Raw genomic sequence first — 27,815 nt, 5'->3', positions numbered from 1 at the left:
GTCAATAAGAAGAGTAAGTTTCCTTCTATTTTCAGTTTGCAAAAATGGAAGTTAGATTTTTTGTCAATGGAAGTTAGATTTTTCTATGTCCAGGAGATTCTCACCTGGTTTTTCTTTTTCATTTGTTAATTATGGTTTGCTAATATTATAAATTAGGCTTCCCTGGTGGCTCAGATGGTAAAGCGTCTGCCTGCAACGCAGGAGACCCAGGTTCGATTCCTGGGTCGGGAAGATCCTCTGGAGAAGGAAATGGCAATCCACTCCAGCACTCTTGCCTGGAAAATCCCATGGACGGAGGAGCCTGATAGGCTACAGTCCATGGGGTTGCAAAGAGTCGGACACAACTGAGCGACTTCACTTTCCAATATTATAAATTACATTGTTTGATCTTCTAATGTTAAGCCAACACTGCATTTTTGGTATAAGTCCTACTGAGTCATTATTGCTTTTCTTTTTATTTATTGTTGGGTTTGCTTTGATTTGCTATTCATCTGTGTAAACTTTTTGCATCTATGTTCATGAGGGCTATAAATCTTCCTTTAAATGTCTCTGTACTCTTTTGGTATCAGGATGATTCTTGTGTCAAAAGATGATTTAGGAACTTCTTTTTTCTCTGCTATCTTCTTATAAGATCACCACTATGAAGTAGGTCTAATTGACTTCTCTTAAACATCAGGAAGGATAAAAAGAGTCAGTAACTTGGATCAAAAAATAAAGCACTTAAGTGGCAGAAGCCAACCAGAAATCACGTAAGACCCTAAATTCTAGCTTCCATTGGAAAGGGATGCAGATGCCCTAGGAAACCTCCAGATGGATGCTATTGTGGATTTCCATACTTTTTCTTAAATGTGTTTCAAAGTCATTGGCTAACTTTTACCAGCTGAGTTGCCCACCTGCTCCAATAAGATAGAAGGACACCATCCTGTCATGCCACTTAAGCTGCCATGTCTGTCCAAACACTATCTTCCAAATAACTAACATGTCTTGGGCTTAACATGGAGCTCATGTAAATCATTCATATATCACTGAAAGAGATTCTACGGTTATTTTAAGAACAAGATTTTGTGTTGTTTTAAAAATATACATAGGTAAATATTTATCAAATGATTAAAATAAGCCAAACTTATAGGAGAAGGCAATGGCACCCCACTCCAGTACTCTTGCCTGGAAAATCCTATGGACAGAGGAGCCTGGTAGGCTGCAGTCCATGGGGTCGCTAAGGGTCGGACATGACTGAGTGACTTCACTTTCACTTTTCACTTTCTTGCATTGGAGAAGGAAATGGCAACCCACTCGTGTTCTTGCTTGGAGAATCCCAGGGACGGGGGAGCCTGGTGGGCTGCCATCTATGGGGTCGCACAGAGTCGGACACGACTGAAGTGACTTAGTAGCAGCAGCGTAGGTGGCTTAACTTACAGCTTTTAGTGATTTAACTTGGGTATAAGTACACAAAAGTTTTGTTTTTCAGTTAAATATAACTGCAACATACAATTCCACTCACACCCACAAAGGAAAGTCTTGTATCACTCACAGGAAGCCTCGGAATCTGTTGAGGTCATTGTTTGGACTTTCACATTCTATCCTACTGGAGAATTTCTCAGGATCAACTTCAAAGTCCTAAAAATATAAATATTTGAAAAATTACCACACAAAAAATAAAGGTTAAATCTTGAGATTTAAGTGTTTATCCTTTCACCAATTAAGATAACAGGTATTCATGTCACAAAATATATGTCACAAATGAAGGAAAGTACACACATAATTATGAATGAATAGATAAGATGAGAATGGTCCTAGAGCACTAATAAATATCTTCAGGTGGTGAGAATGCCTGAACCGTACACTGAAATTCATGCAGGACTCCCTGCAGGAGGGAGCTTCTCCTACAATACACACTCTTTTATCAAGAAGACGCTGAAAAGCTGAAAATACTTTTCTTGTTGTTCTTTAAACATATAGGTAGTTTCTGAGATTAAGTGTATATCTATATACACACACACAACACACACACACACATATACATGTAATACAGGCTTCCCAGGTGGCACTAGTGGTAAAGAACCCACCTGCTAATGCAGGAAACATAGGAGGTACGGGTTCAACTCTATGGGAAGATCCCCTGGAGGAGGGCATGGCAACCCACTCCAGTATTCTTGCCTGGAGAACCCCATGGACAGAAGAATCTGGCGTGCTACAGTCCATAGGATCACAAAGAGTCAGACACAACTGAAGTGACTTAGCATGCATGCATACATGTAAATAAGTACTCTGAGCATGCATGCATTTAATCTCAGCAAATTTTATTTAAAAAATTAAATCTAGATGTATCTCACAAAATTCTGTAATAGGTCAAAAACTAATTTTAAAATGTTTTATGAAACCAAGTGAATAAACAGTGTCTTACAGAAAATAGGCACAGCTTCTATAATGCATGGATTCACTAAGAACAAGCCACATCAACCTTATATCCTTTCCTTTTTTATATGGTTTTTTGGATAATGAGATAAATGCTACTGACATATCTCAAAGTATTGATATGTCTATCAGCAAACATTTGAAAAATATGAGTCATATGATCATGTGATTGCTAATAATTGATATTTACTGAGTTCTTCTAATGAGTTAGAATCTATATTATGCCCTTAAACATCTTAACTATTTTTTTCTTCACTAGAAACTATAATTAGGCCTAATTAACAGATGAGGAAAGATACACACAAAAAGGACCAGTAATTTGCTAAAGGTTTCAAAACAAGAAGGTTTTCAGAGTCAGAATTATAATTGAGGCCATCAGAGTCTGGAGAGCTGACCCTTAACTGAATGTAAAGTATGCTGATTAATCAACTGGTATCACCCCTCAAAGTAGGTATTTAGTGGTATGTAACTCCCAAGTGGTGGAGGATTTTTACCAATGTTTTAAGTATGAAAATGATTACAAATGGGACAATGACAGGAAGTTGAGAAGAGTAACAATCACAGAGGATCCAAATTAATCTATAGGTAGAAAGATGGGCTTAATGTGACAAGATCAAATTTACCAAAGATAAGGATATCATGAGGTTACAATATTTTTGGTTTGTAAGAAACATGACTTAATAGTAGTTCAAGTAAAAAAAAAAAAAAAGTTACATTTAAAAATACCTCATTTTAAGTGCTTCCAGAGAAAGGAAAGGAAAACTGATAGGCACTTTGCTTGATGTTTTTGTATATGTTACTTCATTCTATCATACAACAGGCTATGAGGGAGGTGTCATCATTTCCACTTTAATCACCTGAGGCATAAAGTGTTTAAGTGACCTCCCCAAAACCACACAGTAATTAAATGACAGAACTGTTTCAATTTTACTCAAACTTGTGTTAATATAAATTCAAAGTTCTTATTTCCCTCTCCATAGCACGTGAAGAGTCAGAGCTCTGTGGCATGAGAAGTTATGAAAGTCTTAAAAGGCCTTGATACATAAGTAATTACCAGATTTTAGGAACAATAACCAAATGATATTTCCAGCTTCAATAAAACAACATACAAATAGAAGCTTAAGAAAGACAGAAGTTGATCATTTCTATTACAAAAGAATTTTCCAAAACTGTTTAGGTTTCGTAAATTCAGTTCCCAGAAATGTGACTGTGAGAATGAAATGTCTGAACTCTGAAGTCATTATATCCTATTATCTATGAAATATGGCACACTTCTACTGATATCTGGAATTACATTAAGCCTCGAGACTTCTATTTTGTAAAGGTAAAAATAAATTTGCAACATCTCTTTATCTGTACTTGTGAAAATGAGCTCAGTCATCTTCTGAAAAGAAAATGTTAATATCACCAATGGAGAACACATTTTTTACCTGCTCTGCATATCTCCGAACCACCTGCTTCTGTTTTAAATTGCTCTCTCCATCAAGACCAGAAGTCTCAATGTGACAGATTCCATCTGGATCAGTAGAAAAGAGTAAAACCATATCTGCAGGAATGACCTCATTGCAGGAAAGGTGAATAAAGTCCCCAACAGTAACATCTTTCCAGCATCTGTCCACATACTTTTTCTCTTTCCTAAAATTGAAAAAAAAAATTGTTTAAAAATAATCTCAAGCCCAAAACTCACATAATATTTTTTTTTAGTTTATAATTTAAAGTATTAGGGTGATTTTAATCTGTTAAATGCTAAAAGGGGAAGCCAGAGAATTTGTAAAACTTAAATTCCACAACTTGCTCCATCTGAAAATTTAGTTACTAAGCATCCAAAAAATATTTTTTCAATTCTTTGTTTCCTGTGAGATTCTGAACCATTATGTTAATTGAGTAATTCTGGAATGAAATTAAAATTAACACTGCTGCTGCTGCTACTGCTGCTGCTAAGTCGCTTCAGTCGTGTCCGACTCTGTGCGACCCCATAGACGGCAGCCCACCAGGCTCCCCCGTCCCTGGGATTCTCCAGGCAAGAACACTGGAGTGGGTTGCCATTTCCTTCTCCAATGCAGGAAAGTGAAAAGTGAAAGTGAAGTCGCTCAGTCGTGTCCGACTCTTTGCAACCCCATGGACTGCAGCCCACCAGGCTCCTCCGTCCATGGGATTTTCCAGGCAAGAGTCGTGGAGTGGGGTGCCATTGCCTTCTCAGAAAATTAACACTGGATGGGTTTATTCATAAATGAGGCAATTCCTGCATGCTCTCCACGTCAGGTATCAAGGATCCAAAAGTGCACAAGACACATTATCTGCTCTTGGAGAGCTTCTCATCTGGTAGATAGGATAAGTAAAATAAACTCAGAAGAAGTAAAATAAACACCCAGACATTTGACAAATCATTATACCAGCATATTAACACCCGCAGTGTACGTATTCAGTCACTAAGTTGTGTCCAGCTCTTTGCGACCCCATGGACTTCAGCCTGCCAGACTCTGTCCATAGGATTTCCCAGGCAAGCATACTGGAGTGTGCTGCCATTTCCTAATCCAGGGGATCTTCCCGACGTGGGGACTGAACCCCTGCTTCCTGCATCTCCTGCACTGGCAGGCGGATTCTTTACTGCTTAAGCCACCTGGAACACCCCACTAACACCCCTAATTATCATTTAATAGAAATACTGGTTAAAACAGTTCTGAGTTGGCTATAGCTGATCCCTAGAAAGGAAAATGAGAATTTTAAACCTTTTTTGAAAGTGCAGTTTTTCACTCTATATATTCAATTCTTTTTAAAAGAAAGGCACATTAATTGAGGTTGATTTGCCTTAAATGTCCTGGTTTGTGTTAAAGTTTTACCAAAGTTTTCATGGCTTTTCTTGAAAAATGGCATGAATTGGATTCCACAAAGCATTTTCCTTAAGAGTAGAATAGGAAATGTATATCACAGAAAACCATGTAACTCGTTAAGCAGCATTTCGCATCCAATGATTCCAACAAGGTCTTACTTAAAAAGATCTGTCTCATTTCCTTATTGTCTCCCATGTATCTGTAAAGAACTAGTATTTGTCATAAAAAGGCACTTATTTTTAAAGTAAAGATTTCTTTTCTATTATGGAGCTAAATATTCAAATTCATTGTCAAGAAGCTTACGAGATAGCTATATTCTAAAAGCTATATGACCTATATATTAAAAATGAATGCATCATATTAATAGAAATGCCATATGAAGCCAACACTTACATACTTCTGCTACACAGAATTATATTGTTATTTCAAGAAATAATTCATCCAAAGGGCTAAGAAGAATATTTGCAGGATATATTCTCCCAAAATACCTTATGTACAAAGTTAAATCCAACTAAAAGAATTCCTTAATTACCTGAAGAGTTTGTTAGTTTACCATGAAAGATAAATCAATGGTTTGCTTTAACAATTTTTCTTTAGTGTTTGAATATATCAGTTTACTCTTCCATGAAGGGAAGAAACAGAAGACCCAACAGGTAGGCAGGAATCATATTTTGAAGGTTGAGGCCTACTGCCATTCCTAGAAATAAGGATTTTCATTTCATAAAAAAAAAAAGACTGGAAAATCACTAAAGGTTCATAGAAAAATATGATCCTATTTCTACTTGCTAAATCCTGCTGCAGAGCAATGGATGGACTGTTGGGTGGCAGGCTGGTTAGAAATAGAAATGGCAAGAAACCAATGGAGAGATATTGAAATAATTCAGGGGAGGGATAAAGATGATTACAATCAAGACAGGAGCAAAAAGGATGGATAAAATGAGATTAAATCAAGACATATTTGGGTATTAGAGACAAGTATTCTGACTTATTATACACAAAAAAGTTATCAAGAATGATGCTGTGGTTTCAAACCTTCATGGTGAATGGTATTTTTTTTTTTTTACCATGTCCCAGGTTTTAGAAGTAACTGGATACATCATGGGGAAGATAATAAATCTAGTTTGAAAAGTTTTAAGTAGGATATAAAATTGAAGAGGTCCAGATTTTGAGGGTTTTGATCAGAAGTTCACAAGTAGAAATATAGTACCTACAAGTCCTAGGCACAGAGAGTGCAAGTGACACCAGGCAAGGAGAGCCAACCAGTCCATTCTAAAGATCAGTCCTGGGTGTTCTTTGGAAGGAATGATGCTAAAGCTGAAACTCCAGTGCTTTGGCCACCTCATGCAAAGAGGTGACTCACTGGAAAAGACTCTGATGCTGGGAGGGACTGGGGGCAGGAGGAGAAGGGGACGACAGAGGATGAGATGGCTGGATGGTATCACTGACTCGATGGACGTGAGTTTGAGTGAACTCTGGGAATTGGTGATGGACAGGGAGGCCTGGCGTGCTGCGATTCATGGGGTCACAAAGAATCGGACACGACTGAGCAACTGAACTGAACTGGACTGAAGGATATGGGATTCCTTAGGGAAAGAGACTTCAAGGTGATAAAGCAGTGAAGTAAGATTCAAGAGGAAATGTTGGAGAAATCAAGAAAGAAGGAAATTTAAAAATATTTACACTGTTTACAACAGCTAGAACATGGTAGCAACCTAGATGTCCATTAACAGATGAATGGATAAAGCAGCTGTGGTACATATATACAATGGAATGTTACTCAGCCATAAAAAGGAACAATTTGAGTCAGTTCTAATGAGATGGAAGGAACATAGAGCCTGTTATACAGAGTGAAGTAAGTCAGAAAAATAAAGATAAATGTTGTATACTAATGTATATATATGGAATCTAGAAAGCTGATACTGATGAAATTATTTGCAGAACAGCAGTGGAGACACATACATAGAGAACAGACTTATGGACATGGTAGGCAAGGGGAGGGAACAAGGAGAGGGTGGGGTGTATGGAGTGAGTAACATGGAAACTTACATTACCATATGTAAAATAGATAGCCAACAGGAACTTGCTGTATGACTCAGGGAACTCAAACAGGTACTCCGTAACAACCTAGAGAGGTGAGATGGGGAGGAAGATGGTGGGGGGAGGTTCAAGAGGGAGGGGACATATGTATACCTATGGCTGATTCATGTTGATGTCTGGAAGAAACCAACAAAATTCTGTAAAGCAATTATCCTTCAATTAAAAATAAAAATTTTTTAAAAAGGGAGTTATCAGAGTAACAAAAGCCACAAAGGGATCATGTCTGTGGTATGTGGTTATTAGGATGTCTGCTATTAAGTAGGGAATATGGAAAATGTTGACACGGAGAGTAAAGAAGTGAGTGAGACCTCCAGTGGGTTAAGGCATGATTAGAAGTTGGAGGAGGAGTCTACTTCATGAAGTTTAGCTCTGAAAGGAATAAAGGGTGAAAGTAGCCACTGCAAGGGAAGGGAAGGCAAAGGACAGTAAGGATGAAAGAACCAGGCAAGAAAAAAAAGAGAGAACTGGACACACACACAGCATGCAAGGAAGAAGCTCATGGAGAAGGCAAGGTAGGGGAGAGGAGAGAGAACGGACAGTGCTGGTTGAAGCTATCGAGAAGTAACAAGGAATGGAATTAAGAACACAGATGAAAGGACTACTATTACAAGGAAGGAAGTTACTGCTTCATGTAAAGTCGGAAGAAAGCAACTGAAGATGACCTAAGAAGGAACTGAGATACCTGGTTCATGCTTAATGACCTCTACTTTTTCTATGAAGAAAGGTATAAGGAAAGTTGCTGAGAATTTGTGAAAGTAGAGAGAGAAGACAGACTTGAATACTAGGGTTAAAGATTTTATTTTTTTTTCAAACCTAAAAATAGAATGCTTCTAAGGGACAAGTTTATTTACTCTCCACTCTACATTGGAACAAAATCCAAATGAGGTTAATTTTACAACTGAATTAACTTCACTATTCCCCATTTGGAGTTCATACTAGATTCTAAAAAGTGGCTAATGTCCCCAGTAGCAGGCTGTGTGTGTGCTTAGTCACTCAGTGGTACCCGATTCTCTGAGGCCTCATGGACTGGAGCCCATCAGGCTCTTCTGTCCATGGGATTTTCCAGGCAAGAATACTGATGTAGGTTACCATTTCCGCTTCCAGGGGATCTTCTCAACCCAGGGATTGAACCTGTGTATCCTGAAGATTCTCTACCACTGAGCCATACTGATCTTAATTTATCCCAGTTACCATGTTAGATGCTAAGAATACAAAAGTGATTAAGTTATTGTCATTCCCCTAGAAAGCTATAGTCAAAATGTGGAAAAGAACCACAAACAGCAATTTTATAAGATAGGTATGCACAGGTTCTTTTGGGAGCAAATAGCCGGGACACTGACCTCTGGAGGAGGTGCATCCTGCAGGGTGATCTAGAGTCACGTGAAGAAAGTGGGATAGTGTAACTGTCAAGAGTGACAGTGGAGGCATAATGCCACAGGGTACGGGTATGTACGATGTTTTAAAACTGCAAGCTAAGCGACAATGTTCATTGCCGATCTTAACTAGCTTTGAGAATCTATCAGTGTGGCAGATGCTAAATGAGGGTGTTATTTCCTTCTCGGACATAGAACTAAAACTAGCAGAACTTTCTTCTTCTCTCACAGCCTAAATCTACAGCTAGAATTTCCTGCATCTACTTGTTATTTGTCGCTTCAGTATTACTCTCACCATTTAGGATATAGCACTTATAATCCATCCTTCAGGTAAACTCAATCAGCTCAGTTCATTCTCTCAGTCATGTCCAACTCTCTTCGATCCCATGGACTGCAACATGCCATCACAAACTCCTGGAGTTTACTCAAACTCATGTCCATTGAGTCAGTGATACCTTCCAACCATCTCATCCTCTGTCGTCCCCTTCTCCACCTGCCCCCAATCCCTCCCAGCATCAGAGTCTTTTCCAATGAGTCAGTTCTTCACATCAGGTGGCCAAAGTACTGGAGTTTCAGCTTCAACATCAGTCCTTCCAATGAATATTCAGGACTGACTTCCTTTAGGATGGGCTGGTTGGATCTCCTTGCTGTCCAAGGGACTCTCAAAAGTCTTCTCCATCACCACAGTTCAAAAGCATCAATTCTTTGGCGCTCAGCTTTCTTTATAGTCCAGCTCTCACATCCATACATGATTACTGGGAAAACCATAGCTTTGACAAGATGGAACTTTGTTGGCAAAGTAGTCTCTGCTTTTTAATATGCTGTCTAGGTTGGTCATAGCTTTTCTTCCAAGGAGTGTCTTTTAATTTCATGGCTGCAATCACCATCTGCAGTGATTTTGGAGCCCAATAAAGTCTGTCACTGTTTCCACTGTTTCCCTATTTGCCATGAAACGATGGGACCAGATGACCTGATCTTAGTTTTCTGAATGTTGAGTTTTAAGCCAATTTTTTCACTCTCCTCTTTCACTTTCATCAAGAGGCTCTTTAGTTCTTCTTTGCTTTCTGCCATAAGGGTGGTACCATCTGCATATCTGAGGTTATTGATATTTCTCCTGGCAATCTTGATTTGTTTGTGCTTCATCTAGCCCTGCATTTCTCATGATGTACTCTGCATAAAACTTAAATAAGCAGGGTAACAATATATAGCCTTGACATACTCCTTTTCCTATTTGGAAACAGTCTGTTGTTCCATGTCCAGTTCTAACTGTTGCTTTTTGACCTGCATACAGATTTCTCAGGAGGCAGGTCAAGTGGTCTGATATTCCCATCTCTCCCAGAATTTTCCACAGTTTATTGTGATCCACACAGTCAAAGGCTTTGGCATAGTCAATAAAGCAGAAATAGATGTTTTTCTGGATCTCTCTTGCTTTTTTGATGATCCAGCAGATGTTGGCAATTTGATCTCTGGTTCCTCTGCCTTTTCTAAAAACCAGCTTGAACATCTGGAAGTTCATGGTTCACGTACTACTGAAGCCTGGCTTGGAGAATTTTGAGCATTACTTGACTACCGTGTGAGATGAGTGCAACTGTGTGGTAGTTTGAGCTTTCTTTGGCATTGCCTTTCTTTGGGATGGAATGAAAGCTGACCTTTTCCAGTCCTGTGGCCACTGCTGCAATTTCCAAATTTGCTGGCATGTTGAGTGCAGCACTTTCACAGCATCATCTTTCAGGATTTGAAATAGCTCAATTGAATTCCATCACCTCCACTAGCTTTGTTCATAGTGATGCTTCCTAAGGCCCACTTGACTTCGCCTTCCAGGATGTCTGGCTCTAGGTTGGTGATCACACCATCGTGATTATCTGGGTTGTGAAGATCTTTTTTGTACAGTTCTTTGCCAGGAGCCACCACGAGAGATCCCACCCATGGCAAAGGTCATGCGGAGAAGACCTGACAGGCAAAGGCGGATCAGGATTTGAGAGACTCCCTGGGCCTGCTCAAGCATCTACCCCAAAATCAGAATCTGTTTTACTATTTTATGCCTTTCACCAACTCTTCTGACATTAACAGACCACCTTTCTCTGGAAAAAATAACTTAGGGCTAGTTGATAAGTCTCTTGGGCCTGAAAGGAGTATTTCAATTCAACCCCCCCTGTTAGTATTCTAGCTTGCTTGGCAGGTTTATCTAGACTCTTGTAGCTACACTTGTGATTATTCACAGCCTCCCAACTGTGAGAGGCAAAGGAAGCCTAAAACATTCTCTAAAAATATAGAGCCTTTCAAAGAGTTAAAAGCTATTAGAATAGTGCTGGTGTAGGATTTCATTGTTGAGCCAATGCTTGCTGCTAAGTTCCCGTATCTCTTATCCACTGTGCACCTGGGAGTGCAATAGTTAATGTAGTTGGAATTTAAGAAAAGCAATAGCCTTGAATTAACTACATCAGACCTTTGAGCTAATTGGCTCTTTCTTGTAACTCACTGCACCTTTGCTCTGTGAGAAATGTAACTCTGTTTAATACTTTCTGAGTACACCTGTGGTGGATTCATGTCAATGTATGGCAAAACCAATACAGAATTGTAAAGTAAAATAAAAAATAAATAAATTTACTTATTTAAAAAAAAAAGAAAAAACATTTCAAGGGAAAATAAGTTTTCTGGTTGAGCAGCCTTTATCAAAAGAGAGTCATAAAATGTCCACAGGCCTCCAAGGCCAGAAGATAATGTACACAACATTGTTTACAGGAAAGGTATGCAGAAAAAATCCTGGTTTCGATAAAGACAAAACAGATGTCATGTTTGGGCTGACTCTGTATGACTTTACACCTTTCATTTCCCTCTATGTACAAGTCAAGGTATAAAAGCTTCCCTGAAAAATAAAGTGACGGACCAGGACCAGTTTCCACGAAAGCCTGGTTCCCCTGTGTCTTTCTTTCTCTCTCTTACTCTCTTTTTCAGGCTGATCCCTTGGAGCATAGAGGCTCTCTGCGTTCACTTTCCTGCCTGGGCTTCTAAGACCTGAAAGGGAAGGTGCTCTGTGTCTTCACTCCCTTGGGAGACCAGGAGGGCGCCTGCGGCCTCCGTGAACAGAGCAAGTCCTTTGTCTGGGACTTTATTGGCTTTCTGTGTAAACCAAAGAATATCAGCCTCTTTCTCTCCTCTATTTTCTTATCTGCAACATTCTTTCTTTGTCTCTCTCTAAATCTCTTCGCCGACGCCACCACACTTGGGATACCCTGAATCCAACCGGGGTAGGACCCCGACAGTTCTGTGTATTCTTGCCACCTCTTCATAATAGCTTCTGCTTCTGTTAGGTCCATACCATTTCTGTCCTTTATTGAGCCTATCTTTGCATGAAATTTTCCCTTGGTGTCTGTAATTTTCTTGAAGAGATCTCTAGACTTTCCTATTCTATTGTTTCCCTTTATTTCTTTGCATTGATTGCTGAGGAAAGCTACCCATTTTGCTTCTAGACCCATTTTGTTCAATGTCGCCCAGCTTTTCTGTCAATACAGAAGCACTGGGGAAATTTAGGAAGAATATATTCAATTATTAATAGTAATTCCACTGGTGGGAGTTGCTGCAGAGAGGTGAAAAGGTGGAAAATGTGGACTGCTATGTCCTACTTTAACAAATCTAAAGAGTGGGATTATGAATGAATTTTTCTTTTTGACGTTCATCAGTATTTCTCTGAAATAAACACTAAAAACAATTCATATAATGAATATCACTGGCACAGAGAAGCTCAGATTTATTGGTTCAGTTCAGTTGCTCAGTCGTGTCCGACTCTTTGTGACCCCATGAACCACAGCACACCAGAACCCCTGTCCATTAACAATTCTCAGGGTTCACGCAAACCCATGTCCATTGAGTCGGTGATGCCATCCAACCATCTCATTCTCTGTTGTCCCTTCTCCGCCTGCCCTCAATCCTTCCCAGCATCAAGGTCTTTTCAAATGAGTCAGCTCTTTGCATCAGGTGGCCAAAGTATTGGAGTTTCAGCTTCAGCATCAGTCCTTCCAATGAACATCCAGGCCTGATCTCCTTTAGGATGGACTGGCTGGATCTGGCTACAGTCCAAAGGACTCTCAAGAGTCTTCTCCAACACCATAATTCAAAAGTATCAATTCTTTGGTGCTCAGCTTTCTTTACAGTCCAACTCTCACATCCATACATGACTACTGGAAAAACCATAGCCTTGACTAGACGGACCTCTGTTGACAACGTAATGTCTGTGCTTTTTAATATACTGTCTAGGTAACTGACTTTATTTTGGGGGGCTCCAAAATCACTGCAGATGGTGACTGCAGCCATGAAATTAAAAGACAGGTACTCTTTGGAAGGAAAGTTATGACCAACCCAGACATTTATTGGAGGCTTTATCAATTCATAAATCATTTAATTTTTATATCAATGTTATGTAGTTGGTACTATGAATGCACTATGCCCCACTCCCCACCTCTTACAAATGAGAAAAACTGGCTTAGGCAGGTTAAGTAACTAGTTCAAGGTCACACAGTTTCTAGTATTTCTGGGATTAAAACAAGGCAAGTAGCTCCAGAGTCCACCTCTCAAATACTGGACTTTACTCCCAGTTATAACAACTTACCAATGACCACCAAATAGAATATGGATTAACTATGTATTAGAAAGTGAATTTCAAGAACTACTCTAGAAATTGTCACACATAAATAAGGTTAATACCTTAGAAGGCCACTAATATTTAGTTCCAAGAATAATGAAATACCATGGATTTATGAGATAATGCTAAAATATTAACATCAGCTAGTATTTTAAAACTCCCAACATCCCAAATGGCTCAATGGGTAAAGACTCCGCCTGCAATGCAGGAGACATGGGAGATGCCAATTCGATTCCTGGGTTGGGAACATCTCTTGGAGAGGGAAATGGCAACCCACTCCAGTATTCCTGCTAAAAAAAAATCCCATGGACAGAGAAGTCTGGAGGGCTGCAGTCCAAAGGGTTGCAAGAGTTAGACATGACTAAGACAAGGCAGGAGGAGAAGGGGACAACAGAGAATGAGATGGTTGGATGGCATCACCGAATCAATGGACATGAGTTTGGGTAAACTCTGGGCGTTGGTGATGGACAGGGAGGCCTGGTGTGCTGCAGTCCATGGGGTCACAAAGAGTCGGACACGACTGAACGACTGAACTGAACTGAAGCACACACGGAAACACTAACAATATGGTGATTTTTAAAGATCAGAAAACAATGTAATTCTTGGATGGCAGGCACTTTGTTTTTTGTTTAAACCTCTAAATCTCTCAGTGCCTGCAACACAGTATGCACCTAAATTTGTCAGATGATTGAACAGTTTTATTTTCAACACACTTCTAATATACTTGAAGCAAATCTTAAAACCTTACCAAATGGCTGCCATTTTAAAGGCAATCTTAAGAATGTGAAGTTTTCGATAATAGTTCATTCTAACTTAATTGAGGTGTAATAGGGTTTAAATGTTTACTTTCTGTTCTAGCATTTCCCAATGATACTTTTTTCTAGTTATTTCCCAATGATACTTTCCCAAATAAAATTAAGCACCTTGTGAAAGACCACAGTCTCACAAATGAGAACCAAATTATCTGCATAAAAATGTTAATGCTTCTTGCAAAAGCTTGCAAAGTTTAATGACCCCATATTTTCAACTTACTTTTACTAAGAAATAATTAGTACTTTAAAGTAATTTCTTTGTATTTCACAGGAATTTAAGTTAGTACATTAACTTAAATGAATAACAATAAATAGACAATCTTTATTTCTCTATATTCTTATAATTTGTTCCAAGAACAGTGAGGGGTAGGCATTGGAATGTAAGCATTATTTCTTCTACAATAACAAAAAATAGGCAAATTACATAGAATAACAGTTAATAAATAAAAAAGAATTACCAGATTCTATTATGAAATGCAATCATAAAATGATATCTCAGACTAGACTTTAAAACAACTGAAATGAATATTACCTCTCATCTTCAAGTTTATATGCAAATCATCTAAAACAGATCCAAAGGACACCTGAGAAAAAAACTGTATGTCTCCCATTAGGAAATTGTAATAAAGGGGTTCCCAAGTAGTGCAGTGGTAAAGAATCTGCCTGCCAAAGCAGGAGATGAGAGAGATGTGAGTTTGATCCCTATTTGGGAAGATCCCCTAGAGGAGGAAATCGCAACCCACTCCAGTATTCTTGCCAGGAAAATTTCATGGACAGAGGAGCCTGGCAGGCTACAGTCCATGGGGCCATAGAGAGCTGAATGCAACTGAGACACCAAGCACACAGTGTTTTACTAAATTCTCAATTATTGATTAAATGACTTGATCATGTAACAAATATAGACTCTAGCTTATAGTTGTTATTGACCCACAATAATTGTAATAGCTGATTTTTACTTAGTGGGCTTCCCTGGAGGCTCAGATGGTAAAGAATCTGCCTGCAATGCAGGAGACCTGGGTTCGATCCCTGGGTTGGGAAGATCCCCTGGAGGAGATCATGGCAACCCACTCTAGTATTCTTGCCTGGAGAATCCCCATGGACAGAGGGGCCTGGCAGGCTACAGTCCAGGAAGTCACAAAGAGTCGGACACAAACAAGTGACTGAGCACACTACTTAGCACTTAGACAGCGGTAGGTGCTATGCTTACTGTTTGATACTATTTTATTCATGATGAAAGAAACTGGAATTTAGCTAGTTTACATAATTTTTCCCAAGACAATACAGCTACTAAGTATGAGAATTAGAACTTTTTAGAGCAACCCTAAAAAGCAAATATACAGCAATCAACTCTAACCTCACACTAAAAATTAGAATTTATGTACAAGAATTTGTATTTAAAAATATATAAGAAATATTCTCCCCATTTGCTAAATTTGATACTGAGTAATCGTAAAATTGGTCAAAATATGGATTTTGTCCTTCAGATAATCACTGTAAAATTCTACTTCCTATAGCCATGTTTTGAAGGCAGAGATTGTATCAGCATTTCATCTCTCTGTCCCTGGCATATGAAAGCATTTAAATGTCACTAAATGATTCATAGCACTGTTTCAGTAAGGTGATCTATGAATTTAAAAACCATGGCTTTTTAATATTTTATTTTCTACACAACACATCATTTTTTTCTGGTTCCCCTTAGACTATATAAGAAAAAAGGGAATATTTTCTTATTTAAGTACAGTTCACAGCATCTTTGGGATTTCCCTGGTGGCTCAGATGGTAAAGAATCTGCCTGCAGTGAGAGAGACCTGGGTTCAATCCCTGGGTGGGGAAGATCCCCTGGAGATGGGAATGGCAACCCACTCCAGTATTCTTGCCTGGAGAATTCCATGGACAGAGGAGCCTGGCAGGCTACACAGTCCACAGGGTCACAAAGAGTTGCACACGACTGAACAACTAATAAACACACACAGAGCATACACAGTATCTCACAAAAGAGAAAAAAGTTACTTCGCTTCAATAAGTCTTTAAAACAAATTTTGGGAAAGCCACTGAATAATTCTAATAACAAACAAAATTCAGATTTCTACATATACCAGCTTAAGTATCACTTCTTCAGAGAATCATTTGCTCATATAAAATGAAAGACAGCTCTATTATCAGGACAAGGCTTTGAGTTATTTTTCTCCCCAAACAAAAAAAAATTATGTCATCTGGTTGAACTCTTAGTCAAGTGAGCCTTGAATGTGTTCAGAATATACTTCTGTTTACTTCTCGGTTTAAAACTATACTTTTAAACCGAGATATGTTTTATTCTGACTTGCAAACTAAAATATAACAGGTTATTTTATAAGTTTGACAGATTAGGAATTACTCTCTTATGAATGTTGGCTCTGTATCAGAGCACTGAAGTCAACCCAAGAAATATGCCACATGCTTTGGGATCTCAGAAGAGTAGCACCTGTCAAACAATACTTGTGAAGTTTCTCCAAAGGCTGAAATAGGTGCCTATCTTTGAACTCAAACCTCAGTCTTTTATCTCATTCCATGTTCTTCCTTGAGGATTTAAGTCAAACTCCTAACTTCAGAATCCCCTCTAAACGGACTGATGACTTTGAAATTTCTCTCTGCAGCCTTTCCTTCCCTCCAGAAATTCTGTCATATGTTCCTATTTGCCCACTGGACATTCCTCTGGGATGCCTGTCTTGCTATCGTTTCTAGTTCATTCTACCTTAGATGAACTTAACGCTCCCTATTTCTATCAGCAGTATTTTTTACCCTACAAATCTGAAAAAAAAAAAAAATCACAAAAGTTCACCAAATTCCACTGGGCCCTTCTACACAGTATCTTTTCTATGAATTCCTTCCTACACTTAGCACATACTTCTGGTAGTGCCCTGGACTGATTAGCAGAGGAAGATCCATAAAGAAGCCATTCTTATGACCCAAACTGACCAATATTCCTTAAAGCACAAGTTTTACTATGCCGTTTCTTGGCTCAAAACGTGGATTCTGTACCACTCAAGGAAAATATCTGTGATGGTTAATTTTATGAGTCAACTTCACTGGTTGAGAGGATGCCCAGGTACCTGGTTAAATATTATTTCTAGATGTCTCTGGGGTTGTTTCTGGTAGAGATGAACATTTGAATTGGTGAACTGAGTAAAGCAGATGGCCTTTCCCAGTATAGGTGTGCATCATCCAATTTGTTGAGGGCTTGAATAGAACAAAAAGGCCAAGGAAGGCTGAATTCACTCTCTGCCTGACTGATCCGGTACACTGATCTGCGCTGGACATTCCTGGTTCTCAGGCCTACAGACATGGATTGGAATCTACACCATCACTCTCTGGCCTTCAAACTACACGACAGACAATTCTCTGGCAGGCTACAATCCATGGGGTCGCAAAGAGTCGCAAAGGGACTTCTTAGCCTCCACAATCCCACGAGCCAATTCCTTATAATAAATCTTATTCCTATTGATTGTATTTCTCTGAAGAGCTCTTTTATTCAGTGTGTAAGCAGTAGCCTGGGCATGACATCCCTCCATAGCAGGCCTCAAACTCCCCTTTTATTTCTTATTGTTGTTCTTTAGTCGCTAAGTCATGTTTGACTCTTTGCAACCCAAGAACCGTGGCCTGCCAGGCTCCTCTGTCCATAGGATTTCCCAGGCAAGAATACTGGAATAGGTTGCCATTTCCTTCTCTGGGGGCATCTTCCTCACCCAAGGACTGAACCCACATCTCCTGCACTGGCAGGTGAATTCTTTACCACCGAGTCACCAGGGGATCCTCTTATTTCTAATTACAGCCCTTTTACTGGGCCACTACCCTCAGGCCAAATTAACCTACTCATTATCCTCAGAATACTCCATAAACTTTCCAAACTCTGAAATGAAAAAACGTGACACCAAAACCTTATTTGTAAAGCAGCAAACACAATGAGAATTTCATAAGTCTATCCTTAATGATAACTTTTTAAGACGTAGATACATTTCTCATGAAAAGGAACTTCAGAGAATTAATCTTATAAACTTGGCATTGGCAGTCACAAAGGCCACGTGAATAAGGACTTAAAAATATTGCTCCTTGAAAAGGGAGCCATCCCACACTGTTGGTGGGAATGTAAATTAATGCAACCAGTATGGAGGTTCCTTAAAAAACTAAAAATAGAGCGACCACACGATCCAGCAATCCCACTTAGGCATATATCCACAGAAAATAGTAATCTGAAAAGATACAATGCATCCCAATGTTCATAGCAACACTCTTTTTACAACAGCCAAGACATGGAAGTAACCTAAGCGTCTACTGACAAGTGAATGGATAAAGAAAGTAAAATATGTATATTCACACATACATATACACACAATGCAATACAACTCAGTCATAAAAAAGAATGAAATAATTCCATTGACAGCAACATGGATGCAGGTGCAGATCATACCAAGTGAAGTAAGTCAGAAAGAAAGATATATCACTTATATATGGAATCTAAAATATAACACAAATGAATTTATCTGTGAAATAGAAACAGACTCCCAGACACAGAGAACAAACTTGTGGATGCCAAAGAGGAGGAAGGTGGGAGAAAGAAGGATTCAGAGTTTGAGATTAGCTGATACAAACTACTATTTATAGAATGGATAAATAACAAGGTCCCACTGTATAGCACAGGGAACTATATTTGATATTCTATAATAAATCACTTACCAACTGAACTACAAGGGAAGCACTATAATAAATCACAATGAAAAAGAATATGAAAAACAACGTCTATATATGTATAACTGAATCTGCTGTACAGTAGAAATTAACATAACTATACTTTAACAAATTAAAAAATATATTCTCCTCTTTGATATATTAATTCCATTCCTAATTATAATGGGGAAATAATCATAGATCTTCAATACTTCTGTGTAAGAATAGGCACTGATACATTTTCAAAATTATATAAATGTGGGAAATATTTAAATTATCTTAGAGTCTTATTACAATGCAGCTATTAAAAGTGCTTTCTTGATGGATAAAGACATGGGAAATATTTATGACGTAAATTAGGCTAAAAGAATAGAATAGAAACAATTTATGTAGAACAATCCCAATTTTGTAAACTGCCCTGCATTTTCCTACCACACACAATATGTACGACTTCAAGGAATGCATCCCAGCATTATAAATAGTTGTCTCTGGACATAACTTGTAAATGTAGTCATTAATATACAGCACAGTTAAACACTCACCTTAATGGATTTCACTCTTGGCTACACAGGCTATTTCATAAATGCTTGAAATAGAAGTCTCCAACAGAGCAAGTATGCTCCTTATAAGTCCTCCTAATATGAATGCCCTCAGTTGCTGCTGCAACAGGAAGGGTTTTATAGGCTTCTTGCTTTGTTTACAAAAAAGAATGCACTTCTCTGTATCTCACAATTCCTTTCCTCCACAAGAAACTCACCTTCTCTCATATCCCATCTTGTTTTCCATATTCATTCATATATTTCATATCCCATCCTCTTAATCCCAAGTTGTAAATATCTAGGGTTAAAAGCTATCTGCTTGCTTTCCTTCTTATGGTTTGAAGTTTAATTCTTTCAGCTCTACTTATACCTAAATTATAGAAGCTTTTACTTTATCAACATCTGGTTGACAATGGTTTAATGTGTTTATTGTTTTCCTATGATCCTGAATTGCATGCACTCGAATTTTAATAAATATTAGTTAAAAACACCATCTCACCCCCAAAAGTGTCCCAGTCACATCTAAGAGGTGAAGAGTAACATTCTGCACGTTTCTAAATGATGCATGTATATTCCCCAGCATAGCTCCTGTTACACTTACCTACTATAAACTTTAGTTACTAGGTTGTTGATCTGTTTGTCAATTTTGTATTTTCGGTAATCTTCCAAGCCATCTTTAATTGCAATAATTGTAAGGACAACCACCAGAGGCAGCATAGTAATTTCTTTTTGGAAGGCTTCTACCAAAGGCACCCAGTTCAGAACAACTAGAAACAGGAAATATAAATTGGCGACTCTGAAACCCAAACACACACAAGGAGATGTTAACAAAGCAAGCAAAGCCTGGAACAAAAGAGGCCAAAGACCCGACGGTGTTTTCCCACAAGTTTCTATCAGTTGATTTTGGTTGCTACAAAACAGAACTAGTGAAATCTACCACATCTGAATTAACAAGTTATTATCCCTGCAGACATCTGGTTGGACATACTCTAATAAATATGAGGTATCATTTATTAAATCTATTATAGTCAATATTGCAGTGTGACCATTGTTAGTTGTGTAACATAATAAAGCACAATAGGAAGTACTACTTTCTTTTAAAAGGTTCAAAAAACTTAAGAGGAAATTCAAAGTTAATGCATTGCAAAAACAAAAAATTAACTCTAATGTTCCGAAGTTAATTTGATTGTCCAAACATTAGATTCAAACAAGGTTCAAAATAATTAGAAAATCCTGAGGGTTTATTTTTCCCTGAGATCAACGCTTCCATTTCTGCTTTCACATTACTGAGAACTACTTTTTAAGGAACTACTTCTCTCTTTTATATAATCAAATACTTCCCACTGGACCCTAAGGCAAATGCAAGCAGCCTGTTTCCTTAAAAGAAAGAAACTAAATCTCAACTTTGCATGGTCCCTTGAATTTTTATCACATATTTTTCCCACGGCCAAACTTCTCAAAATAATCTACACACATTCCTCATTTCTCACCTCCAATTCCTCTTACGCTGAAATTTTGGCTACTTGCAACCGTTTTTGCTTCTTCTGTGGCTTCAATGATTTGCATGCACAGTTCAGTTCAGTTGCTCAGTCATGTCTGACTCTTTGCGACCCCATGGACTGCAGCACCCCAGGTTAACTGCATCTATATGTATAGGACTGGGCCCTGAACTCTGTTCAGGTTCCAGGTTCTAATTCTATCATGGGCACAACTGCAAACTCCACCCAAGACAGAAACATCCATAGTAGTTAAAACCATTAATTCGACAAATTCACATCTGTTCTTTAACTATATCCAGTTCCATAACTGCATGGAATATACAGAGATTAAAAAATGAGGATGAATATATGTGAAATGAATAATCCTGGAAAAAACAGCAATAAATGCTGAGAATCTCTATACTCACATTAGCATCTCAACATTTACAAAACAACATAACCTTTGATCCAACCTTCCTGTTATTCCTGTCTTTCTTTTTTCTCTTAATAATCCTGGTCATCATAACTCAATTTGCTCACATCATCTTTTCACTCCCTTCACTTAATTCCTTACATCTATCCACAGTATCTGTAATAGATTATCCTCTTTTTCAACCCCACATTGTTCTACATTCAGGTCTCTGTCACAGCTTGCCAAGATGTATGCAGCAGCTTCCTAAATGTTCTGTCCTGCTTTCAATTAGCCTCTAACAGTATCAGTCACAGAGGACTACTTCCCAGGCCTCCAGCAAATCTTCTATGCCACTGCCATTCTGCTTTTCTTTGTATTCCTTCCTCCATCTGAAATGTGCTTTACAGATATCTCTGCCTTGAAAACCTCAACCTTCATAATTAACTTCACATGCCACTTTCTATTGCTCTGGCTAATAGCAGTATTTCTCTTTTTGAGGCTTCCATCCTAGTTGGCAGCACCTCATAGCACTCACCACATCTGCTGTGTCTTTTCACTGTATACACATCTTCCTGCCCTTGCTAAATATAAGGCTCCATAAGGAACGAAGCTTCACGTAACCTTGCATTTCCTTCAATACTTAACCTGATGAAAGGGCTTCAGTAAATACATATTACACTGAATTATATCTGCTTTACCTCATCTTACCACTTACATGTGTATTTACTTCATAGCTCTATTCCCTCATTTTATGCGGAAGAAAAAGCTAGGAGCTAGTGGCTAAGACTCCCTGCTCCCAATGCAAGGTGCCCAGGTTCAATCCCTGGTCAGGGAACAAGATCCCACATGCTGCAACTAAAGATTCCTTATGCCACAATGAAGATTTAAGATCCCATGTACTGTAACTGGGACCCAGAGCAGCCAAAGGAGTAAAATAAATAAATATTTTTTAAAAAAGAAGAAAAGGATATAAGTCAAATTTAAATGCAGAATTGATATTCTTTTAATGGACAGAACACAAAAGCAAGAGTGAATAGACTGAAGGTCATAGCCCCTCATTCACTTCTGGCAGGACATTGGTTAAACTACAGGGCCAAACTTAGTTTCCTTATCTGTAATATGAAGATAACAATATCTTCTCCTGTCACAAGAAAGCATTTTATTAGTCCTAAAGTGTTATATGAATGTAAGGAGTCATCATTCCACAATGGGCCCTACCAGAATCATCAAAGATAATGTCACAAGCGTTAGGCTTAGGTAACAGACATTATGAAAATGAAATATCTTATATATCAATCAGAATGACAAAGAACATTCTAAGTTTTTTTTCCCCAAAAAATAAAAGTACCTGTGAAATTGTTCAAACAAATTTCTCGGCACAAAATTCAACAGCGTGTACTTTGTGGTCCGTATTCTGTTATTCACGTAGGTTCCAGAGAACTTTTCATACTCCTCCTTGAAGGGCTGGAGGTGGGGAACAACAACCCGATGCTTTCCTGCCAGTTTGGGGGTCTGGGAGGACTTGCCCCCGCAGGCAAGCAAAGAGGAATAGCTGTATGGTCTCTCATCATCGTCTGTGTTCGTACGGCCGATCAGCCGCTGCCAGTGATACCTGGCCCATTGAAGAGGTTCGGTCATGTCCAAAATGCAGGGAGAGCCAGGTTGCATAGGTGATCTGGCAAAACAAAGAAAAACTCATTAAAACAATTCTCATAAACTTCTGGAAAGTCTTAAAGAACAGTAATGTTAGTAAGATTAAATTTTTTCTATACTAAAACAAATGACTCAACAGTTTATTTAGTATTATTTTATCATTTAGTTGCTCAGTCGTGTCTGACTCTTTTGCGACCCCATGGACTGTAGCCTGCCAGGCCCCTCTGTCCATGGGATTTTCTGGGCAAGAATACTGGAGAGGGTTGCCATTTCCTCCTCCAAGGGATCTTTCCAACCCAGGGATCAAACCCGTGTCTCCCACATTGTAGGTGGATACTTTACCTCTGAGCCACCTGAGAAGCCTTATTTAGTCTAGAAGGTAGCAATATGAGAGTAAAACAAGTCACTAAAAGTCCATTTTAACCAAATCTTAACGAAATAGAGCATACACCTTCTGTCTTGTGGGCTGATCACCTAACCAACAAGAGATAGCACCCAAAAGGCCACTCCACAAGTTGAGACAAAAACTTTGTGCTTAATGCACTCATCTCACATACTAGTAAAGTAATGCTCAAAATTCTCCAAGCCAGCCTTCAGCAATACGTGAACCATGAACTCCCTGATGTTCAAGCTGGTTTTAGAAAAGGCAGAGGAACCAGAGATCAAATTGCCAACATCTGCTGGATCATGGAAAAAGCAAGAGAGTTCCAGAAAAACATCTACTTCTGCTTTATTGACTATGCCAAAGCCTTTGACTGTGTGGATCACAATAAACTGTGGAAAATTCTGAAAGAGATGGGAATACCAGACCACCTGACCTGCCTCTTGAGAAATCTGTATGCAGGTCAGGAAGCAACAGTTAGAACTGGACTGGTTAGGAACAACAGACTGGTTTCAAATAGGAAAAGGAGTACGTCAAGGCTGTATATTGTCACCCTGCTTATTTAACTTCTATGCATAGTACATCATGAGAAACGCTGGACTGGAAGAAACACAAGCTGGAATCAAGATTGCCGGGAGAAATATTAATAACCTCAGATATGCAGATGACACCACCCTTATGGCAGAAAGTGAAGAGGAGATAAAAAGCCTCTTGGTGAAAGTGAAAGAGGAGAGTGAAAAAGTTGGCTTAAAGCTCAACATTCAGAAAACGAAGATCATGGCATCTGGTCCTTCATGGGAAATAAATGGGGAAACAATGGAAACAGTGTCAGACTTTATCTTGGGGGGCTCCGAAATCACTGCAGATGGTGATTGCAGCCATGAAATTAAAAGACGCTTACTCCTAGGAAGAAAAGTTATGACCAACCTAGATAGTATATTCAAAAGCAGAGACATTACTTTGCCGACTAAAGTCTGTCTAGTCAAGGCTATGATTTTTCCTGTGGTCATGTATGGATGTGAGAGTTGGACTGTGAAGAAGGCTGAGCACCGAAGAGTTGATGCTTTTGAACTGTGGTGTTGGAGAAGACTCTTGAGAGTCCCTTGGACTGCAAGGAGATCCAACCAGTCCATTCTGAATGAGATCAACCCTGGGGTTTCTTTGGAAGGAATGATGCTAAAGCTGAAACTCCAGTACTTTGGCCACTTCATGCGAAGAGTTGACTCATTGGAAAAGACTCTGATGCTGGGAGGGATTGGGGGCAGGAGGAGAAGGGGACGACTGAGGATGAGATGGCTGGATGGCATCACAGACTCGATGGACGTGAGTCTGGGTGAACTCCGGGAGTTGGTGATCAACAGGGAGGCCTGGCATGCTGCGATTCATGGGGTCGCAAAGAGTCGGACACGACTGACGGACTGAACTGAACTGAACTGAATGTGTACAAGTTTCAATTTATCTAATCAATTTTCTCATCCTTGAAATGGGATTATCACACATGTCAGGAGACTGTTGGGAGGATTAAGGGAATAACATATAAATCACCTAGCATGAAGTCTGATACGGAGGAAGCAATCGGTAAAGCCTGTGCAGATTACAAAAAGAGCCACAAATGCTTTCCATCCCTGTAGTCGCACCCCTTTACCCATGAAGTGGTGATGTCTTTCTCTACCTGCTGAATCTAGGCCTGGTCTCGTGGCTTGCTTTGACTAATGAATCACTAGTAAACCTGATACAAGCAGAGGCTTGCAAAGTGCCTGCTCATGGGACTCCCTTGACAACTCCTTTCCCACTGCTCTTGAGAACCCAGCGGCCACAACCACATGTCTAGCCCAGGCTGGCAGTACTCATGATGAGTACTCATGACCCACTTAGCAACCACTGCTCCTATCAACATAGGGGTGAGGCCACTGAGTGCCAGCAGACTGACAACACCTGAGTGTGCCTAGGTGATACAATCTAGAGCAGAGATGAGCTGTCCCAACTGAACTCTACTCCCACTGTCAACCCATCACACTCTGAGTCAATAAAAGTTATACCAAGTTTTGGGGTGGCTTGATAGAAAACAAAATCTCTTACATCTCTTCCCTTATTTTCTCTATTTTCGAGTGTGTATTTTCCAAGGAAGTCAGCCCTTCCTAGAACATGAGCTCATTAAGAAAAAAAAAAAACAAAACTCTAATGTTCAAAGAGCATACTCTATTCCAAGCACTTTGCAAAAGTATTTAAGGAGATCCAACCGGTCAATCCTAAAGGAAATCAGTCCCGAATGTCCATTGGAAGGACTGATGCTGAAGCTGAAACTTCAATACATTGGCCACCTGATGCGAAGAACTGACTCACTGGACTCATCAGGGTCACTGGAAAAGACCCTTATGCTGGGAAAGATTGAAGGCAGGAGGATAAGGGGATGACAGAGGATGAGATGGTTGGATGGTATCAGCAACTCAATGGATGTGAATTTGAGCAAGCTCTGGGAGTTGGTGATAGACAGGGAAGTCTAGCATATTGCAGTCTATGGGGTTGCAAAGAGTCAGACACGACTGAGTGACTGAACTGATCTTATTTAGTATTTACATTAATCTTATGACCGTCATTATTTTACTTCACAAAAGAGGAAATAGGTTTAGGGAAGTTAAGTGACTTGCTGAAATTTACATGGTTAGCATGTAGATAAGGTTGATTCAAATCAAATCTTTCCAACTCAGTCTGTCTTTAACTGTTAATGTGCTTCATTTAACTTCACATCCAGAGTAACTGGTACTTAGTAGATAGCCAGTAAAAGTTCACTGAGTAGGCGAGGAGATTGGAGGGCAAGGTCTGGAAGCCTTGATGTCTATTCTTGCATTATCAATCTCACTGCATTTACTTGATCATTTTAGGGTGGAGTTCACTTCTGGAGATTTTTAGTAAATCTGTGGGAATGTCCTGATAATCTGTACTGGTAACAAAACCCCCCTGATGAATTGGATTCAGGTGGTTCATGACCGCATCTGCAGAAAAACTAGGTTACGTGGTAGAAAGTACCTGAGATTAGAAATACAGAGACCTGGAGCCTCATCTCCAGAATCTCAGGGTCTAGGTGAGGCAATAGGTATGTAAATATATAAATGCAATCTCAAGTGCAAAAGAGTCTTCAAGGTAATGAAGTAGTTCGGGCAAATTCTCTAAGCTTCCTTCCTTTCTAAGCTTCATTTTAAGTTTATAACATGTCTATTATTTTCTCTAAAGTATAATAACTAATCAGATATAGAATTATCCCCCTAAGGATATTAAAATTATATCCAGCTTTCATGGATCTGAAATCATAAATCAATATGTAGCAGCACTGGAAGATTTGGTCCTATTCTAGTAATTCTAGTGAATCGATATTTTTAACAATCCATTCAGCTAATACACTTATTTACTCTATATTGGTCCTTAAGCAAACCAAGAGATTACAGTTATGCAGCATCACTATCACTGTACTTATAGAAAATAAGTTGAATCACAAATAATCTCACAAGAATTCATCAGATCTTTAAAACTTAATGAAAACAAGTAAGAGGCAGAAAATCCCCTTTAATGGGAAGAACACAATAGCCTCCAAATGTGTGTATTTGTGCCTGGAATTTGGACCCATAATAGACAGCATCTACTATCAGTGAGAGAAAATATCCAAAAAGTCAGTTTCATAGTTGTATACTAGGAATAGAAACAAGACAAAAAAAAGTTCTACCCCATCGGTTTGCTGTCCTTTGGAGTTTGCTCTCTAAAATATCTGTCCATAGAGAGCTAAATCAAAGTAGACTGGTCAAAGTAGTCCTTTTTTAATATAATGTTTTAATCTATCTCTGAAGTAGATTGAAAAGCCTGTTTTTCACTTCAGTATAGGTGCTGCATAACAACATGGGGGCTTGGGTGCCCACGCTCCTCATTGTAGAAAATCCACATATAACTTGTACTTGGCCTTGCATTTCCAGTTTCCAGGCATCTGCAGACTCAACCAGCTAGGATTTGGTAATATTGTAAACATTTACTACTGAAAAATATCCTAGTTTAAGTGGATCCCTGCAGTTCCAACCTGCATTGTTCAAGGGTCAACTGTATATAAATTAGCTTCTTAACCTATAAGAAGTAATGAGAGCTGGAGAGCTTAATGTGGTTCATAAGATATCCAGAAATTTTCCCAGAATAAGGATGTAAGATAGTGCTTTATTGATGAATCAGTAGATAATGTAAAATGCTTAATATAAGCACTAAACACTTTTCATGTATTTCATCCCAACAGGTGACCATTATGACAAAACTTAATTTTTAGAAGGCTGAAACTAATACAACTTTTCATTATTTCTGGAAACCTTAAGAGTTTGCATTTACAATTAAACTCTTAAGACACAGGAGTGTGCATCCTGCTAGGGCCCTCAATCTCATACAACAATCTAGATTCTACTTAGATTTTTAAATTTCACAAGAGTCTCTTGAGAATGCAAACTTAGAAATG

General features: G+C 38.9%; 1 protein-coding gene and 1 non-coding gene across 3 annotated transcripts in view; one reads left to right on the top strand and one right to left on the bottom strand.

The window, feature by feature from the left end:
- The window catches only part of ATP10D (ATPase phospholipid transporting 10D (putative)), a 129,729-nt gene that overhangs the window by 70,374 nt on the left and 31,540 nt on the right, over nt 1-27,815 (bottom strand). For both annotated transcript variants that reach the window (XM_040238145.1, XM_040238146.1), the window contains exons 2-5: nt 22,646-22,972; nt 20,009-20,203; nt 3,846-4,050; nt 1,532-1,617 (exon numbers count right to left, since the gene is read on the bottom strand). In XM_040238145.1, the coding sequence (XP_040094079.1) occupies nt 1,532-1,617; nt 3,846-4,050; nt 20,009-20,203; nt 22,646-22,965 (806 nt within the window). In that variant the 5' untranslated portion in view covers nt 22,966-22,972. The remainder of the gene's footprint in view (nt 1-1,531; nt 1,618-3,845; nt 4,051-20,008; nt 20,204-22,645; nt 22,973-27,815) is intronic.
- Nucleotides 160-231, top strand: TRNAC-GCA. The gene has a single exon. It is a non-coding gene; the product is annotated as a tRNA-Cys (tRNA).

This window comes from Oryx dammah, unplaced genomic scaffold, assembly GCF_014754425.2.
Source record: "Oryx dammah isolate SB20612 unplaced genomic scaffold, SCBI_Odam_1.1 HiC_scaffold_3, whole genome shotgun sequence".
NCBI lineage: Eukaryota > Metazoa > Chordata > Mammalia > Artiodactyla > Bovidae > Oryx > Oryx dammah.
Note: the sequence above shows the minus strand (reverse complement) of the source record. Positions and strands in the feature narration are given on the sequence as shown.